General features: G+C 51.2%; 1 protein-coding gene across 2 annotated transcripts in view; it reads left to right on the top strand.

The window, feature by feature from the left end:
- Window positions 1–20,189, top strand: part of Vps35l (VPS35 endosomal protein sorting factor like) — a 106,472-nt gene that overhangs the window by 21,283 nt on the left and 65,000 nt on the right. For both annotated transcript variants that reach the window (XM_046434270.2, XM_046434351.2), the window contains 7 exons: window positions 1,163–1,247; window positions 5,625–5,684; window positions 10,837–10,933; window positions 11,592–11,639; window positions 12,766–12,859; window positions 16,280–16,357; window positions 16,798–16,920. In XM_046434270.2, the coding sequence (XP_046290226.1) occupies window positions 1,163–1,247; window positions 5,625–5,684; window positions 10,837–10,933; window positions 11,592–11,639; window positions 12,766–12,859; window positions 16,280–16,357; window positions 16,798–16,920 (585 nt within the window). The remainder of the gene's footprint in view (window positions 1–1,162; window positions 1,248–5,624; window positions 5,685–10,836; window positions 10,934–11,591; window positions 11,640–12,765; window positions 12,860–16,279; window positions 16,358–16,797; window positions 16,921–20,189) is intronic.

Here is a 20,189-nt window from a genome sequence, read left to right as displayed (position 1 = left end):
ATCCGCCAGGGCAGTGGTTTAACTTGGAACACTTGTGAAAGGGCACCTGAGACCCAGTCAGTGAGGTGACGGGAAGTGGAGTTCCGTAGACATGCAGCTGCCCTGCTCTCTGTGGGCACTGCTGGTTTACCAGCTTGCATCCACTAAGGAGGGTCTGGGCTGTGGGAGGGTGTCTTTTGCTTTGAGGTGTATAATGCTAAGGAGAAGCTGGTGACTCCGACAGCTTAGTGGGTAACAATGCCAAAGCAAAATGCCTGTCGCCCTCTCTTGTTACAGTGCTGAGGTTTGAACCCAGGGCATCATGCCTATTGGGCATGTGCTCTACCCCCCCCCCCCCTTTGGGCTTTTTTGAAACTGGGCCTCACTAAGTTGCCCAAGCTGGCCTCAACCTTGGGATCCTCCTACATCAGCCTCCTGAATCCCCTGGATTACAGGCATGTACCCCATGCCCCTCTAAAATTTTTTGATTTTTAAATGACATGTCTTTCTGAGGGTTAACTGTTGGGATGATAAAATACAGGAGAGTTACTTGATTACTTTTGCTGACTTTTGAATTCATAATGACAGGGAATTAAATCCAGCTTTTCAAGGTAGAACTCTCCTGCCTCTTATTTTAAAAGACAACTCAACCTGGAGTGGTTGGTGCCACATTGTGTGGCTGTGGCCTTCCCTTTGGCACAGGGAGGATGTAGGGATTGTCCAAGCTGAAGTGTCCTCAGCACCTAAGAAACGTGCTCGTGAAGCTTGTCACGGTCCCCTTTAGAGGGAAGCTTAGGGTAGAATGTAAGTAATCCATATAGTTGAAGGAGCCATAGAGATTTACTTGTGAGGTCACTTCATAGGAATCCAACCAGGCTGAAATAAACCAGAGGAAGCCACGCGCGGAAGCCATCGGGACAGGCTGGTGCCGGGTTGGGGACTAGACTGCAAGGCCCTGGGCTCTCCTGGAGCTTGGCTTTCCAGCACCTTCCTTAAAGAGAGTCAGTCGTGAGCAGAGTCTCAGCCGTTTGTCAAACACAGTGGTCTTGCTTCTCACGTCGTCCCCAGTGCTGCACAGGGTTTGGCCATGGAGAGACCTGAACCTGCTGGCAGAGGTCATTCATCCTCCAGGCCTGGAGGGTCCCAGCCAAGTCAGACAGTGAATTTTCTTTTCTCTTTCTAGTGTTCAAAGCTGCTTTCAGACACGAGTGTGATTCGGTTCTACCCGAGCAAGTTTGTCCTCATCACCGACATACTGGACACGTTTGGTAAGCACCATGTTCATTTCATACGTAGGAAATACGTTTGTTCTGTCAGGTGGCTGCGGTGCTTTAAGGTAGGCCCTGTGTGGTCTAAGGAATTAGACGAGTAGGAAGGGACCAGACCATACCTCCTGGTCCGTTAACGTGTTTCCCATGTGTTTATTTTTAACTGACTCACATGGAAAATATTTATGTGATAGAGCATGAAGATATGCGTAATGCATAATGATCAGATTGGGGTGATTGGCATAGCTTATCTTCAGATATTTATCATTGCTTTGTGTTGGGAAAATGCGAAATCCTACTTTGAAATGTTCAATTGTTTTCAACTGTAGTTACCTTACTCTGCTTCAGAACGTTAGAAGTTACTTCTTCTCTCCAACTGCAAAGGGTGCTGTTTTTGAAAAATCTTGGATGTTATTTTTTTTCTAGTCTTTGGAGAGACTGATAAATGAATACACGAAGTTGGGGAGCCCACGTGCTAGCTGAGCCAGCTGTGGTCTGTGGCTACCTCAAGGGCATCTGAAACTCACGTTTTTCAGAACTGAATGTGTTAGCTCTCTGTCACTATAACAAAATGCCTGATGTAGTCAGCAGATGAGGAGAAGAGGTTTGTTCAGGCTGAGTTTTACAGGTTCCAGTTCATGACTGGGCAGACCCATGGCTTTTAGGCCTCGTTGGAAAGTGCTGAGTGGTGCTTGCACGAAGGGCCTCGGGTCAGAGGCCAGGGCAGGTGTCCACAGCCAGAGATGAGCCTGCGCAGAGGCCCCAAGGAGCCAGGCCAGGGGGGAAGCAGGAACCCAGTGACCAGAGGGCACGGGGGCCCCAGCAGCGGGGGCATGACCCCACTTGTGTTTTAACAGGGTCCCTCTGGCTGCTGGGTTGAGATGAGTGGGTGGCCTGGGGTGCTAGGGGGCTGGGTGTGAGGCTGAGACAGCACATCTGGTGTTAGGAAAGGGCGATGTGGCCCAGGGGAGGCAGGGGATGGTGAATTAGGCTCCCAGGACAGGTGTCGGGTCACATACCGGCAGAACCTTGCCGGGTCCTGCACAGAGCTGGCCCCCAGGGAGCAGGGACATCAGTGGGGAGGCTGTGGCCCCGTTGGTCCTCCTGGTTGTCCTCTTCTGGTCTCCTCCAGCCCTCGGCAAGTTCCCTGTTCATGACCAGTGTCCCTGAGTGAAGCCATCTCTGGGGCACTCTGAAGAGACCCAGTTCCCACCCTGCAGGCCTGGCTGGACGCAGAGGGCAAGCTCACCTTGCAGAGGCTCGAGGCAGCCACACCTCCAGCCCCTCCTGGTGCCCAGCCTGGGCTCTGCAAGCTGAGATATGCATCCTTCACGGTGGATGAGAGTCACCAACCCTCAACAAGTGCTGTCCTTGGGCCAGACTATCCTAGCCACCTGCAGAGTGGCCACATGGTCTGTATGGCAGCCCTAGGAGAGAGAGTCTGTCATTGTCCCCGATTCAGAGGTGAGGAATCTGAGGCGTAGAAGGAAGTCACTTGCTCAAGACTGCTGTGTAGTGAGTGGCATGGCTGGGACCCACACTCGGACGCTCTGCAGCCACACCTGCTGCTTTCCTCCTGTTCGTCGCTCGTGGGGACAGTTTCCCACACTGAGGAAGTTGTAAAGGTGTGTGCCTTTGACCCAGCGATGTCGCCTCTGGAAATTTGTTCTAGTAAGTGGAGAAGATGGGAATGACCCAAGTGGCCCTCCCTGGGGACTGGTTAAGTCATGATCATCCATATAGCAGAAGTCCTGGTGCCCTGAGAATGAGGCTGTGCTCTGTCACCAGAGGGGAGGTCCCCAGGTGTGTGTGCAGTGGAGAGGCCACGATGCAGGGTGGCTGCGGAGCTGCTGCAGGAGGACGACAGACTGGAGTGGGACTCGTGTTCCCCTGTGTCTGCCACCCAGGGTGCGAGGGAAAGTGACTCTGGAGTGGCCAGTGCACAGAGGGGATCTCTACTGGCACCTTCCAGGTCCTTTGGAATTGAACCGTGGGGACATTTTACCTATGACCCAGCACATAGGCAGGCTGCCTGGGCCCCGCCCTCCCTTCCCACTCAGAACGGGGCGTCCACAGGGCAGGGGTGCTGTTTGGTCTTCCCTGAGCACCGTTCCTCAGGTCCACTGAGGCAGCCTGCGTGGCAGGTGCTCACAGAGACTTGTGCTTTGGTGTCAGAGTTTGCAGTTTTTAGACGAGCAGCAGAGCCCTGCCCACCTTGGGTGGAAACACGGATCCTATGGTCCCTCTCTTTTCATGAACTCTCTGCTCCATGAGATGCGTGGTGGAGTAGGAGCAGGTGTCTGGGGTTGCTGATGATCAACAGGGGTTACAGCATCTTGCAAGGATGTGGGATGCAGCCCAGGAATGCACAGCGGGAGGCACAGGCCTGGCTTTTGTTAGGCTTCACTAGAGGCTGTGGGCACAGGTGGGCCTCTTGCTTCCCTGCCTGCCTCCTCTCTTCCAAAGTTGTAAGAACTTGAGCCTTGGTTTCTCCACCTAGGATTGGGTATGTCTCAAAAATAGTTGTCCAGTAGTTTAACAAAAGAAAAAGAAGCTTGTTTGAAAATAACTTTTTAGTTTCAAGGCCCCTTAGACAACAAAGTGGCATACAGCAGTTGTATGTTTTACAAGCTAGTTTTAGAGATGGTAAGCTTTTGAGTAAGAGTAAAGGGTGTTTCAGCCGAGTCTGTTCTGTGCACGTGGGAGGTGAGAAGTGGCAGCCGCTGGTGTGACTTGCTGTGTGAGGGCTGAGGCGAAACACCCTGCAGCTGCTGCTGGGCTCTGTGGGCATCATGGGGGATGTCTCTCTGCCAGGCGTGGGGGCCGTGGGGAGCCCAGAGCCCCAGTAACGAAAGAAAGCAGGCCTGCCAGGAAGAAGCGGCAGGTGGCACTGAGACTGGGGCTTGTTTGTTAAAGCTTCTCGGGCGCTGAGCTCCCCGAGGACACTCGGTGTCCCTGCTGCACCCCGACGGTTATGTCTGCACCTCCGAGGGTGGAAGCGGATGCCCAGGTCTTTGTAGGAGCCCCAGGTGCTCTGAAGGTGCAGCCAGGTGTGTGAAAAAGCGGGTTGGAGGGAGGTGGGATGCCTGTCACTGTTCCTAGATCCCAGAGTCCCTGGCGTGTCCTCTACCGGTGGCTCTCACCCTTGAGTGTGTGGAAGGATCTCCCTTCACCATGGTTCAAGGGCCACATTCCTGGTCAGCTGCCACTGGTGGCCCAGCAGCCTGTGCTTCCCCCAGGTCTTCAGGCGACTGTAGTGCAGGTGGCTGTAGGAGAGGCGCCAGGCGGTGTCCCACCTCACTCTCCTGACACTAGTGACATCATCTGATCCCAAGTCTCTGATCAGATGTGATCCTTCTGACTCCTCGTTTCCACTTACGGGGCAGTCTGCTCTTGGCTGCCCTGAATAATGGGGCTCTGAAAAGGAGCAAGTCCTCACAAACTGAAGGTGACTAGGGAGGGGTCAGAAGATGAAGAGCTGTCATTTTTATCCCCGGTGTATTGACAGCATTTTCCAAAATCCACATACAGAATAAAGCTGCTTATGCTGGCTTTAGAGTCCAGAGTCCCCCTGGCTTCGTGGATGAGCTTTATGGGTGCACAGCCATCGGGTTTACCATCCCCCCCGGGGATACTGTGTGCTGCATCAGTGAACCTGAGTGGCGAGCTGGTGGCCCAGGGCCCCCAGAACCTGCAGTGTCCATCTGTCCAGCAACTGGGCACCCACTCCATGTCAGGTGTGGGTCAGGGAGCAAGCACAGCCTCTGCCCTGTGACGCTTGCTTTCCACTGATCCCGAATTCTAGCACCTCTAGGCCCAGGCAGGCCCAGGAGGGAGGGGAGGCTGATGCAGCCCCAGAAGTGCACGCCCTCGGGGAATCGGCTGCTCAGCTGCTCCAGCTGTGTGTTGTTTGTAAGGATGGGGCCACTCGTTGGCACATCTTATATGAAAATGTCAGTGTTTCATGAGTTCTGAGTTTACTTGGTAACTAATTAAAAAAAAAAAAAAATGCCAAACAAGCCTGGTTTGAGGCTGGGTTCAGCCCATGGGCTGCCTCTGATCTAACAGAATGTAGAAGAGGATGGGACTGTTTTTACGTGGAGGAATTGGAGGTTCCATCGCCCGAGTTTGAGTCAAAACTCTGCAGAGTAAAATGGTCGCATTTCGTCCCCTCACAGAAAGTCCAAGTCCCTTCTTTGATTAAAAGCCAAACAAAAATACCCCTGTGGCTTAACGTGCTGCCACTGGGTGGCAGCATGCTCTTACAAGTTCAAGGATGCCTGGGCGATGACGTGTCTTGTGTCTAATTAACAGACTTTTATTTAGTGTTTGCTCCTGTTGTGTGTGATACTCACACCGTCTGTTCTTTCCCTCCAGGAAAGCTGGTCTACGAGCGCATCTTCTCCATGTGTGTGGATAACCGCAGCGTCTTACCAGGTGACTCCGTAGCTGTTCTCTAGGTGATGCTCTGCCCTGGGTCGCAATTAGAATGTTTTTATCAAGTCTGGATTTAGTGAGAACTGATAGTTTTTGTTGTGCTCAAAGTTAAAGGAACACGTTGGAAGATTTCTGATCATCTCAGTCATCCAAAAATGAGAGAAGGCTTTCAAATATGCAGAGCTAGGAATTTGGGCAAGTGACTAGGATGTGCCCAAGTGGAAAGGTTCACAGTTAGGCTCGGCCACACTCTACGCCTGCTCATTTCCTCGACAGCCTTGACATTTGAATACTTTCCCCCGCATCTTTTTTTCCTAGGAAACATTTCTTAAGGGGGCAAAAATCCAACTCTACACATATAAAAGAATGACATCAAATAAATCCACAGTAACAGAGGCTTTGAATCTATAGTCTACGTGCCAGTGAGGTCTGCATTAAATTTATTGCCAATTGGGTTTAATTCTCAGGTCATTATGGGGCAGGTGGGTGATGAATCTCTTGTCATAAAATGATGGTGGTGCGCACAACTCTCCGCCGTGGCCTCCTGTTGCTTTACCCTCCTTTTAACTCTCAAGCTTGGTTAAAAGAGTGCAGCTTCTCATTTGCACAAGCCCTGCCTCCCTGCGTTCTGTGTTCCGAACAGCGGTACTTCCCAGGAGAGCAGGAGAAACTGTTCCTGAAAGCGACCCCTAACTTGACTCATATTCTTCCTGTGTTCCTCCCTCCTCCCTCCGCCCTCTTCTCCTTCCCATCCTTCCATCCATCTACCTTTTAATGTTATTGAGGATTTGAGAAATCTGGATCCTCTTGTTGAACTTGCCTGGGCCACCTGGGACTTCCCACTTGAGCCAGCAGGTGGAATTAAACCCAAATGGGTGTTTTCTTTGGCAGCAGCAATCCCCGCCCCCAAACCCCCCAGTGCTGGGGCTGACCCCAGGGCCTCCTGTATGCTGGACACACACTCTTGCACTGAGCTACACCTCAGCCCAGCAGTTTTTAAAAGTTCTCTCTGTTGCAGACTCATTTCTTCTGTTGTCATAAACTTAGCTACTTAGAGATCTCGGTCACTTGCCTTTGACTTTGCATCTACTAAAATCATTTTCCTTCCTTATTTTCACTGACTGTCCAAACATTTTAGGGCAAAATAAGGAAAAATTACTGATAGACTCCCTGCCCAAACTGGGAAAGTTGAAAATTAGAGGTTGTTTAACATTCAATTTTCATTCTTGTCTAAATGTATTAATTGGCAGTTTTATCGCTAAAGTTCTTTTCAAGCATTTTTATTTTTTACCTGGAGCCCTGCAAATCAGGCTTTTGTTCTCTCTCGAATGATCTCTTCATTTTTTTTTTTTCCTTTCAGTTAACATCTTCATCTGTGTGTTTTTCCTCTGATTCCAAGAATGTGAAAGGGGAAGGGGCAGACTTGGCTCAAAATTGCCACTGATACAGGGGACAGCTCTTAACCAAAATCAGGAGGAAAGCTTTGAAATCCACCCTGCATAATTCTGCCTAAAGAAATTACATAAAAAGAAACGTCCAGTGGCATGTGTGCCCATTCTTTCCATTTGAATCAAGTTCTGCGTGGTGAATTTAATACTGGGCTCTTTGCCTTCAGGAGTTTTGACTAAGGTTTAGCCCTCATGAGTTCAGAGTGATCCGAGTGTCCGTGGCGTCCTTGAGAAGTGCACATGTCAGACTGGTCATTGTTTCCCTGTGGGGGTGGGGTGGTTTTTATTTTATTTATTTATTTATTTTAATGCTTTTTGGTTAATGATGCACCACCAGGATACACGTTGACATAACGACAAAAGTATGCAACCCAACCTGCTCTAGTGCTGTCCCCAGCACCCCCATCCCTCTTCAGTCCTCCTGCAGGGTACGGTTTCTTGACCCAACATCTCCTCTGCAGCAACCATGTACTCCAGGGGATCAGCCTTATTTCCAACTTGGAAGAAGGAATCTGGGTTTGTGCATTGTTCCATCACCTGAGCATCCCACCTTCCAGTTCCCTGGCTGACGTGGGCTGCTTCAGGATAAGTAGGGGCCTCAACTGACCAGCTTTTCAGGTGCACACACGCTGAGAGGCTGTCGTGTGCCTGTGAGTGCTGTTCTGTGAAGGTGGTGGCGACTTGGTAGTGAAGGAGAGCTGGACTCGTGGGTCTCTTCCCTCCTCCTGAAATACCACAAAAGTCTAGGATTTTTTTTTTTTTTTTTAAACAAAAGCACCATAAAAGATAAGCGGGAACTGGAGGGATCATCTCTGTTACATTAAAGTCTTTTCTCAATTTCCAGATTTTGAAACCATTCTTCATATACCGTCCCAAGTGCCAAAATATGAATCATGTCAGCTGTGCCATTCCTCTGCCCAGAACCCTTGGGTTTCCATTGCTCTTGGGGGGTAGGAGCCCTCACCAAGGCTGCAGTCCTGCGGGTGATACCTGCTTCTCCCCTTCCTCTGCACCACGCCGACTTGCTTCCTGTTCTTTGACCACACCACCGTCATGCTACCCCAAGGCCCCTTACACTCGCTGTTTCCTCTCCCTGGAATATATTTCCTTCACATCTGAGCATGGCTGGCTCTCCTTCACAACTTGGGGCTCTGCTCAGATGCCACCTCTTCAGGGGTCTTCTCTAGCCACCCATGTAGTGAGCCTTTCCCTATTTCTGACTTGTCACTATTCTATGCCTTTCTGTCTTTCATAATACTGATTCCTTCGACTGTCGGTTATTGGTTTGCCTCCCTTTTTCCTATTTTTGTGTCTTCCACCCCTGGAATGTAAATGTCCTGAAGACATCATGTGTCTTAGGCACGGTGTACTTCCAAAGTCCAGAACACTACTTTTAGTTGATTCTTAAGGCATTGTTTTGAGCAAATGAAGTAGGGAAATGTACTTTTTAGTTTGTTGTAAGACTTTCAGTCCTGTATAACCCAACTCTTTCTTGAATAAGAAGGAAAGCCTAAAGGGGGCTGGGGATATGGCTCAGTTGGTAGGTAGAGTGCTTGCCTCACATGCCCAAGGCCCTGGGTTCAATCCCCAGCACTGCCCCCCCCCCCCAAAAAAAAAGAAAAGCCTAAAGACTTGTGCCAGTGTGCGGAGATTGTGGTGTAGCTTGCTGTTAATGTGCGCTGTATGCAGATTGTTTAGCTTGCAGTTAATGGGGGGTGTGCAGATTGTTGTGTAGCTTGCAGTCAGTGTGCATAGCTCAGGACAGCTTGCTTAGCAAGAGTTGCAACTGGAATCGCTGATTTTCCACCCTTTGCCAAGTCTCCGTTCCTTCAATGGGAAGGAGTTTAATACAGAACCCCAGAGACCTATTTTTGCTTTTGGTTTCAAGCCTCATGATTCAGTCCTATGAAGGGAAATTAGTGCCACCACTCCCTCTCCCAAAAGACAAGATTGACAAATGAATCTAAGAATAACCCATATCTTTTCCTGGGGGAATCTCTTGAAACTTAGGGGAAGAAAGTTACTTTGTGTGTATGACTTCAGAGAGGGGAAAATGGTCCTTCTCCATCTTTATGAAAATGGCAGGCAGATAGTACTTGAATGATGGAAGCGAGCCAGACGCCCCACGTAGATAAGCACTTGAGATTGCGGTCTCAGAATACTGCAGTTGCCATTAGTGACTGCTCTCTGCTGGAGGGGGACCTGGAGGTTTATCTTTTTTGCTGATTCCATAGGAATTTTTGATCACCTTCATCACATACCACTGATGGCAGAGTTGGATGAAAAAAATATCACTGCAGAACAGGATGAGAGCTCTGTGCTAAGAGTCCCTGCTGTGTTCTGAAGTAACTACCTTCTCCCGTCTTGATTGAATTCTAAAAGTCTAAACCACACCCAGTCGTGGGTTGGGGCTCTAATCTTGGCCAGAACCATGCAGACAGGTCCTTTTCCTGTGAGTTCAATGTGGTTGTGTGGTCTTGATAAGTTCTTTTTTTCACATTCTTTTCCTTATTTGTGTTTAGAAGAAAGACGGTAACCTAAGAGTGGTGGTGCACACCTATGATCCTAGAGACTCAGGAGGCTGAGACAGGAGGATCACAAGTTTGGGGCCAGCCTGGACAAATTAGGCCCTGTCTCAAAAAATGAAAAGAGCTAGGCATAAAACTCAGTGATAGTACTTGCCTAGCATGTACAGACTCCATATTCAACCCCCAGCACCACCAACAATGGATGGATGGATATCTCAAGATTAGGCCTGGCTGCCAGAGCTGAAAAAGTCAATAAAGGAGGGTCAGGGATGGTAGGGCAGGTAGCCCATGGTACCAAGGACCCTGACTTCTGTCTTATTGGTCTCATGGACCAATGTAGATGCGGAGGTTCCAGCAATAGTATCTGTGTTGTAGTCAGCAGGCAGGAAAGAGGAATGTGGGAGGGGAGTCCCCTCCCTTAAAGATATTTCCTGGAAGTTGCATTTTTATATTCTGGGACAAAAACCTGGTCACATGACCACACGAAGCTGAAAGAACAGCAGTATCCGAGTAGAAAGAAAGGAGACCTCTATTATTAAAGAGGAAGAGATTAGATAGTGGAATAAACTGGCAGCTTCACCATGAGATGACTCGAGTCCTGAACTGGTATTGAGGTGGCAGCTTGACTCGGTTTTTCACCTCGGGGCCTTCACTTCAAGTCCATCCCACACGATGCCCAGGGCAAAAGCTTAGATCATATTTCATATTATACTTGTAGATGCCTAAAGCATCTGTAATCCTCGGTTGTCAGTTACCCCCAGAAGCTCTGGGTTGAATTGGAGGCAGAGGCAGAGGCCAAGAACAGGCTGCAGGCCAGACCTCATGGTTTGTATTCCAGTTCTTAGATTTGCTCGCCGTGGGTCTTGAGCAAGGTTCTGAACTTCCCTGAGCCTCGGTCTCTGCATCTGTGAGAGGATGATGGACAGCATACCTCTGAGAGGTGTTGTGGGGGTCAGGAGAGTAAATGTCGGAAAGGCACTCTGCACGGTGCCGGCACTTAGAGCACACCACTGTCGTCTCTGGCTTTCTGCTTAACGCTGGTGTCATCGGAAGGAAAGATGGAGGACCGTGCCTCCCATGTTCTGAGCCTTGGTGATGTTTTCCAGCCCGAGGACCCCACAGCAGCTGTCAGAGGACCTGAGATTTAGGAGGTGACGGGATTGCCTTGTGTTGCAGATCACTTTTCTCCAGAGAATGTGAACGACACGGCCAAGGAGACGTGCCTGAACTGGTTCTTCAAGATCGCCTCCATCAGGGAGCTCATCCCCAGATTGTATCCTTTTTCTGTCCAGTGACTTCCAAGACAGGTGGGAAGAGCTGCACTGTGGATAGAAGCCTGCGGCAGGTTGCCCTGAAACTCCGTCCGAAACTTGGTCCTGCTCGGGCCTCCAACCGGAGGAGGCAGGGCAAGCCCTGTCTCGGGGCCCGCCTTAGACTTGGGCTGTGTCCAGCTCTGAATATGGTGCCGTGCGTCAGGCCTTCTCTCCTTTAGCAGCACTCCCACCTTCTCTCAGAAGACGCTTCATCTGTGTTTTCTCTGGTTCCCAAAATGTGAAAAAACAAGGTCATGCTTTTCTGCACCAGTGTCGGTTTTGAAGAACAGAATTTGACTTGTAGGCAGATTGTATCTTGGTTATGTAAAGTTCATTTTTTCCCCACAAAACCTTGGCTGGAAATGCTCAAAACCCACTTTGAATTTTGCTGTGTGATCATGAACCAACACATGGCATTTTCCAAAACTTATTTTAAACAAGTTTGAAACCATGAGAACCCTAGATAAAAAAATACTGGCCCCAGGCGGCTTGGGCGCTCCGGATGGGTGAAGGCCCTCGGGCCCCTCTCCTGGGGCTTGCCTGACAAATGTGGAGCCGTCTCTGCCCACAGGGGACAGCCGTCTGGAAGTTGATTTCCTTAGTGGCGTGTTCCCGCAGCTACGTCGAGTCCTCCATCCTGAAGTGTAACAAGTTCCTCTCCAAAACGTAAGGCTCCTTGTTGGCGTCCAAGCCATGACACTCCTAGAGGTCTCGAGTGTAAACCCACGCGAATGGTGAGGTGTGGGTGGCCGAGCTCATGAGCGCGTCCTGGATCCGATGCCAGTCGTCTCCTCCGGTTTCTCAGTCCAGCCGTGTGCACACAGGGTTCTGCTCCATCACCCTGAACGGGGAGGAGCCCGAGGGCCAGGGGAGGTCAGTTGAGCCTGTCATGGCAGACGGGCTCTGCGGCATCTGAGCCCTGGCTGTGCGTTACCAGCTCTGGTCTTGAGCAGGTCTCTGAGCCTCGGTCTCTCCTCTTTGAGAGCGTGGCCCTGAGTGCACAGGCCTTGGAGCTGCACCGTGGCCCTGTCACTCTAGGCCCACGGTGGCTGCTCTTACAGGTGGTGGTGTTGGAAGTAGAGGCTTTGACCCTGGGGTGGGGTCTATTGTGGACATGGATCTGTGAGCAGGTGACGGGCTCAGGGAGACCAGATCTGCATTCTGCTAAGCTGGGCGGTGCCTCCTGCAGGCCTGAGACCGAGTCACGGCTCTCCACAGATCGCTACTTTGATTGGATTTAGAATTTTTCTTAAATGTGTGATTTGGATCTGGGGACATCTGGGACAGTTTTGGGGATAACAGTGTCCAAGAAGTTATCTTTCCTGATCAGGTTGGGGAGGAGAACCTCCGAGGCAGAGGGCAGTCCGTGCGGAAGGAGAAGTGAGCTGTAGTTCCCACTGAGGGGCGGGCTGTCCAGTGCCACCCCAGAGGCCAGGTCGTTCTGAAGGACTGTAGATACGCAGAGGAGATCCAGGGGTGACCAGTTGATGGAAAATCGAGGGACAGAACTGTTAGAATTAGTAAAGTGACTGTGACCTCAGGCAGGAACGTGAAGGTGAGCCGCCCGCTGGGTGGGTGGTGGGGAGGAGCAGGAGCCCCAGGAACTCCACCAGGAGAGGAGAGCTTGCTGCTTTCCCTGAGAAAGACTGAGACTGACCTTGATTTCTTCCTGAAACTTGGGCTGGTTTGTTTATTTTCCTCCCCTAAATTTAGGAAGCTTAGCTTTATTTTAAGAACAGAACAACAGGAGTTCTCCCCCGGGTGTGACACTGCGCTTTCCTGTCGCCCACAGGGGGATCTCGGAATGCCTGCCCAGACTGACCTGCATGATCAGAGGCATCGGGGACCCGCTGGTGTCCGTGTACGCCCGCGCCTACCTGTGCCGGGTAGGCGCTCTCCGCTCACAGACGGGTGGCCCCTGCTGGTCTCCTTCCCCTGCCTCGGAGGGGGACTTCATTAGCTGCTAATTTTAGGACATAGCTCTTCCACAGAAAGTAGAGCTTGAGGATTTCTTTTAAAAGTTAATTTTAAAATGGACCAACTTGCTCTGACTGGAATTAGGGGACAGTGAAAGTCATCTGGGGACACACGGTGTTCAGCCTTGCGCCTCGGTTCTCACTGGGACCCTCTCGGCCTTTCACATCCAAGTCGCTTTTCAGGCTTGAGGCGCACAGTCCCTTTGCCTTGAATTTGATGCTGTGTTTTGGAGGTGTTTTTTGTCCCCGTTGCAGAGTTGGCTTACTGTAGCAGGTTGCTTGTACCCTGTGACTGCAGGCCACAGGGTCTGTTTTGCCTGGCCCCAGGGCTACAGGCCTGGCTTAGGCTGCTGCCCGGGTAACTGGGGGGACTGGTAGTCAGTTGACGTTTTCTCCAAAGCACCAAGAGGACTTCAGACCACCATGTTTTTGCATATTTGATAAATGAATCCATGGAGAACGTGGGGCCTTCCTACCAGGGCCTTGCCTCCATCAAGGTGCCCCAGCACCGGGTCCTCCCAGTGCTATGCATCTTTAGCCAGCCGTTGTCCTTGATGAGCCACACACTCCTGGGGGACAGAGCTGTGGTCAGACTCCGCCACAGGCACTGAGGTGTTCGTTTACAGGCAAGATCAAACAGCCTCGGAGTTGCTGCCATGGTCTCAGGCGTCACAACACCCCAGTCACTGTCCTCGGTGAAGAGCGCCCATTGATCGTGAAGCCTGCCTCTCCATTCAGGGGCCTATGTCCCAGAGGCTCACAGGCAGCAGCGTCTTGCCATGGGAGGGGCCTTTTCCATCCAGGATGCCAGGTGTCTCAGAGCTTCGCCTTTTGAATACATTGACACCCGAGGACTCCCGAGACGGAGCCTGCCGAGGCCTGTGCGTGTGCTCTGCTGACCCTGTTGGAGGTGCCAGGCCCTCCTTGTTGGTGTGCGCGCCACTGCCTTTCCCCTAAGTAACACGCGGATTCTTTGAATGCACCTTGATTTTAGTTGAGTAATAAACTAGACTTAGATATAAGCCAGGTGTGGTGGTGCACGCCTGTGATCCCAGCTACAGAGGAGGCTGAGGCAGGAGGATCACAAGTACCAGGCCAGCCTGGGCAGTTTAGCAAGAGCCTGTCTCCATCCTTTTTTTAAAGGACTGGGGGTGTAGTCTGGTGGCAAAGAGCTTGTCTGGCATGCCTGAGGTCCTGGTTTCCATCCCCAGCACCCGCAAAAAGAAAAAAAGAATCACACTATCTTACAAAGACGGTTCTGCAAATTGATTTCCAATTTCAAGAGAAATTGAAAAGGGAGGAAATAGACCTTTCTTCCAAACCTGTCGAGTTTTAAAGTCTGAGGCGAGGTTCATGAGCTAGGGAAAAGGTAATACTTGGTGCATATCAGTTGCCTTTGAATGGCAGGTGCCACTCAGAAACAGTGACAATGAGAAGATGCTAAGGACAGAGCAGACACACCCTGGGAGGCTGGTGAGTGAATGCCCTGCACCACTGAGATCATTCTCGTCAGGGTCACCACTGCATCAAGTCCCCTGGCCCGTTAGTTACTCAAGTCTTTGAACATAAGAGTACAATGCAGCCTGTGCCTTAGTAAGGACTCTTTTCAGTTGAAAGCATTGAAAACCTAATTTATACTCTTCAAAGCCCTCGAGGATCTCTTGGCTTTTGTGTCTGGAGAGTGCAGGGTTGTGCAGGCATGGCTAGATCTAGGGCCTCAGAGAGGCTTGTCAGGAATTGACTCTCTTCATTCTGAGACTTGCTCTTTACATATGGTAGCTCACAGCCACTCCAGGCTTCCTACCAACTTTATGAACCCTGTTGGAAAGCGGGCTTTTCCCGAGTGGGTCCAGTCAGAGTCTCGGGCTGATTCCAGTGGACCCTGTTGAGTCATTTGCGGATCCCTGGATCCATCCCTGTGACCGTGGCATGGGATATGTGCCCGCTCCTGGAACTCGTGGTCTGAGGAGAAGGTTCCAATCCCCAAAGACAGTCCGGTTTGCTGGTGGCAGAAGCAGAAGGGCAGGCGGGAACCACGAGCAGCTACCCTGGCTGCTCTGGGAAGATGTCTTCTAGACCCAGGTTTCCAAGCTGCCATTTGGCTTGAGAAGAGAAACACAAGCAGCGAGTGGGTGGGGCGTGGGGGGAGCCCAAGCTGTTCTTAAGGGAAAGTGTGATGAGCCGTTGCCCTCTTAGCTCATCTCCACTGCTTGTCCCCTGGGCCAGCCTTTGCTGTCACCTAACAGATAATTACTGTCTGCCACGGTGTGATTAAGTGGAAGGAAAGAAGGCAGCAGCATCGGAACCTAGTCAAGCGGCTCTGAGGTTCCTTGCTGGTAGTTCTAATGTGTGCTTGTCCTCAGAAATCTCCCTTCCTGTCCCCGGGGGCCAGAGAGCTGCTCCCGGACTCTAACCCCAGTGGTTCTCAAAAGTTCTTCCCAAAGGGATTGTTGACTTGCGAGACCTCTGGGCAGGGAGAGCTGTGGGAGGAATCTGTCCCCCATGGAAGAAATGGGCCCAGGAAGTGGCTCCCCTGAGCACGTTTGGAGGTGGAGCAGCAGCTGGAAGGAGGGCCTCTGAGGATCCCAGGCTTTGGCTCTGAGCAGGTTCACTCCCTGAGCAGCTCAGACCTTCTCTCTGCCACGCCCGCCCCTTCCCGGGGCTCCGCCGCCTTGTGTACAAGCAGCAGACGACTTCAGCTAGAGGGGTCACGATCAGCCTCTCAGTGCTGAACTCGGGAGCCAGTGAATTGTAGCCTCGTCAGGCTTCCTGCTCGTGTGTAAGTCTGTCTCCACGACTGACTGGTGGAGAATGGACCTGTGTTGGCGCCATGGCGGCGTGGCCCCTAGGGTAATCCAGGCCAACCTTCGTTTGGGTTGGGGAAGGGATGGACCTCGGGCAGAAGCACACTGTCCACTCAGAACTATACCCAGCCCTTTCTGTAACCTTCAGTGTCCTCTGATAAGTACAGGCACCTGCGTGTGATTGTCATCTTACGTTCTGAGGCGAGGGGTCACTGTAAACCTCGTCTCGAGAGTGCAGCCCTCCTTAGGGCTGTATTGATCTCTTGGTCATCTGCTCAGAGATACATCCATTACCTTCAGGAAATTGTGAAGATGAAGGCTGTAAACGTCTATTTTTTATTACAAATGGCTTTGGTGGTTTTTTTCCTCTAAAAATAATGCATTTATTGAAGTGGAAAAGACACGAAGTTAACTTTTGGGACTTTCAGATGTTATGTATGTATGGTTTACATTTACAGAAATGGCCTCACACTGCCTGTGTCGTGTGCACCCTGTTCTTAGGTAATTGCATTTTGTTTGGCTGCAGGTGGGAATGGAAGTAGCGCCACATCTCAAAGAGAGCCTCAATAAGAACTTCTTTGACTTCCTCCTCACGTTTAAACAGGTACGAGCACCCTGTGAGGTGATGGTTATGTGACGGTGAACTTGTGAAACCCAGTGGGTTTTTCGTGCGAGAATGCCCTTGAGCCCTTGACACCTGCAGACCCCAGGAGACGGCAGGAGCGTCTGCCGTGGGCCGCTGGGCGGTTGACGGTTCTGACCCAGCCGAGCTTTCCTGTGCGTGGGTCACAGGACCCGTCTTCACGTGGCCAGCCCAGCTTCCTGGCGTCTGTTGGCTGTTTTTGTCGGGTCACTTTCCACAGCTCACATTCCCAGAACGGCTCAGCTCGGTGGGAAATTTTTGGAAATTAAAAACCAAAACCACCAACTAAGAAACCAGGCCATCCCCGTGGGTCGCCCAGAACCTTCTGGCGGGGACGGGTGTGAGCTATGTGCTCTTGCTTGTTGTGGTCCCGTCCTTTTCTGAGTGTGTGCTCCCTGTAGATTCACGGAGATACCGTCCAGAACCAGCTGGTGGTCCAGGGGGTGGAGCTCCCCTCCTACCTCCCCTTGTACTCGCCTGCCATGGACTGGATCTTCCAGTGCATCTCCTACCACGCCCCCGAGGTAAGTGCCCCTAGTCTCAGCAGACACTCACCTCCAGGGACGGATGCTGAGCCCCTCTGTCCTCCGTGGTGTGACAGCCCCTGCCCGTGGCCAGATGTTAAGAGGTCTTTCCCAACAGCTATAGTGACGTCCGAGCCAGCCTGCCTGCACAGAGGGCTCAGCACCGAGGCTGGCTCTGTGCTGAGCGCCCCTCCTTGGTTGTCTGGTTGAATGACTGACCTAGGTTGTCTGGTTGAGTGACCGTGACCTAGGTTGTCTGGTTGAGTGACTGGTTGAGCTTCCTGTGAGGGTGCACAGCTGGAAGGTGGTCACCCAACACAGACCCGTGGAGTCCAGCTGCAGGGTTGGCAGCTCTACTGTCTCTTCACTTACCCTGCCCATGCCCTGCCATTTGCTCATAATCCAGCAAAGTCGATTGAGCAGGTCAGGAACTCCTCTGTTCTATGGAAGGAAAGCTGGATTCAGATTTTTGAGATTCCTTTTGCTGATCGATGTGTTAACATGACAGGTGTTACCATGACATAGTCATAGCAGAAATGCTTTTTCTTCCCTGAGATAGAGAAGCAGTGTCAGTAGAACATGAGCCCAGATCGCTGTGACTGAGACAGGTAAAGCTGCCCTCGTCTTCCTTAGTAGTTGGAGGAGGAGCGTGGCGCACACCTGCACTCCCCACACCTGTAATCCCAGCTATTTGGCTGGAGAGGCTAAGACAGGAGGATTTGCAAGTTTGAGGCCAACCTAGCAATTTAGACTGTTCCAAAAAAAAAAAAAAAAAAAAAAGACTGGGGATGTAGTGACTGAACTGGCCCAGTAAGTGTGAGGCCCCAGTTCAATCCCAAGTACTGCCAAAAAAAATTGGGGTGGGGGGCCTTGGGAGAGAAAGGGAGACTTCAAAACAATATGTGGAGTGAAGCAAATCCACAGGCATCTGCCTTGTTCTGAGGTGCTGCCAACACACATCCGAAGCCCTTCCAGGAAACAAGAACACAAGCTGTGGCTCTGGCTGGGCAGTCCCACCTTCCTGGGTTTTTCCTGTAGAAGTAGGTAAAACAGACACAGGTTGGCTTGTGCTACTTCAAGACTGGAGGTGACCATCTCAGGCTTGGTTAAGCTCTGGTGTAGTGTTGTGCATTCAGCGGGATGTCCTGGGGCCTCCTGAGATGGTGAGGACCTGTGGTCATCTCACATGCTGACACGAGGGCATTCCCAGCGTGTGGCTGGGTGGAATGTGTTGCACTTGGTGCTCTGTGTGACGTAAGCTGCCAGGTGGCCTCGTGTGCGAGGAGGGCTCTGGCTGGGGCGCCTGGGCCTGCCTCTCAGCTCAGGGCAGCCCTGTGGGAAGGCGGAGGTCAGCTGACATGCCCTCGCCACTCCAGGCCTGGAGGATGACACCGTGACCCGTTTCCTAGTCTGTTATGAGGATTAAACAAGATGGTGCTCTTCCGGTGCTTCCTGTGGTCCTCAAGGTGCTTTCATGCAAGATTGTTCTGAGGCTGGAGAGTTGGGGAGGGATGTGGCAAACGAGCACTGGGGGGTAGGCTGGGGCCATCTTATTTTTCTTTGCCCGTCTGCTTGCTAGCTTTTCAGCAGATGTGCCCTGCTTGTCATCTTACAAGTCCTAAAACCTGAGGGAAAAACAGGGACAGCTTGTATTTTAGGTGAATTTTTTTTTTTTAAAACCATTAAACAAATTGCTTTTACGTCAAGCCAGGGTAAGGGGAAGATTGTAAATTTGCTGTCTGCTCTCTGGTCTGCAGTGGAGGCTCGGCAACCACCTGCTGTCTCCAGACTGGGAAGAGGTATCATGAACTTAACTAGAGAAGGAGCTGCCTTGCTATTCCACTGAGTGACTCGGACATTAAGATTGTCTTGTTGAAAATGAGAACACTTAATTTTTTCCTCCTTATTTTAATGAAAGGCAAAATCAGATTAAAAACAAAAGGTGCATGTCATAAGGCACCCTTTTATTTTAAGCATCAGGAATCTCAGAGGGTGGCAGAAGCTGGGAATAGAACTTTCTCAGGGAGTACAGCTCTAGGAAATCATCATTGCACTAGGAGAAATGATTTAAAAAATCAGGTCACCGAATAATAATAAACTCTGCTTCTTGGGGCACTTAAACAAGGGACCCATAGTGTCTTGTTAAAAATAAATTGATTTTCAAAATGCAGGAGGATTGTCAGTATGGGGGGAGGTGTTGAAGGCCCATGTGACAGCTGGATGTCTAAAGAACCCCGGGGTGCTTTACCACTGAGCCATGTCCGCAGCCCTTTCTATCATTTTGAGACAGGATCTTGCTAAGATGCTTAGGGTGTCACTAAGTTGCTGAGGCTGGCCTCAAACTTGCATTCCTCCTGCCTCTGCCACCTGAGTTACTGGCATTATAGGTGTGGTCACTGCCCAGCCACACTTTAAAGCTCTTTGACAATGGTTGGTAAGAATCAATGGGGTTTGTAAGTATAGTAAGTAAAAATGGATTATGCCTTATTTGAGGCATATTCTGCCTAGGAAAAGGCATTTTATAAAACTGGCTTTTAGATAAGAAAAATAAATCCCTCAATAAGCCACTTGTCATTGTAACTCAGTGGCTGTTGGGGACAGGGTGGGAGATGCAGAGGGAAGTGTAAGTCTTGTCTGGTGTGGAAGGGTCCTGGCTGGGTCGTAGGATGCAGGATGGAGACACTGCAGAAGGGAGAGGAAGGTACGTCCTGAGGCTGGACAGGCAGCTGGGGAGACCTGTCACACCTTGGGCCACTTGACTTCCCTGTGCCTTAGTTTTGCCATCTGTAAAATAGGACTCAGCAGGACCCTTCCTCTGCAGGCCACTGCGGTGGTGGCTGTCACAAAGCACATCAGCATGGTGTTTGTGGGCGGCCCAGCAGGCCTGAAGCAGATGGCCCAACTGACGTGAAGGCCAGGTGACCAGCAAGGGGAAGGGCCTGTCCACAGAGTAGGCCACAGGCGTGGGAGGGGGGGCCCGTGTTGCTGGGAGTGGAGCAGGTTGCGCTGGGCCAGCTGCAGAGGCCTGAGGGGCTGTGGCGAGGGCAGGGAGCTCCTGAAGGGCTGACCGGGAGGGCTTTGGAGAAGGTGCTCTGGCAGAGGCCCCTGGTGGACAGGGGAGAAGCCCCCGGTGAAAACTGTGCGAACCCAGGAGGTGGATGGAGGAAAGCAAATTTCACCATCAGAAAAAAATTGCTAGTCAAAGTACAGAGTCGAAGTAAGAAAGGCTGGAGGCCCAGCCCGGGAAGCTGGCCTTGGCAAGCTGTGGG

This window comes from Marmota monax, unplaced genomic scaffold, assembly GCF_021218885.2.
Source record: "Marmota monax isolate L192 unplaced genomic scaffold, Marmota_monax_Labrador192_F-V1.1 WCK01_AAM20220418_F8-fsc00035, whole genome shotgun sequence".
Taxonomy (NCBI): Eukaryota; Metazoa; Chordata; class Mammalia; order Rodentia; family Sciuridae; genus Marmota; species Marmota monax.
This window is presented reverse-complemented; position numbering and strand designations above follow the sequence as displayed.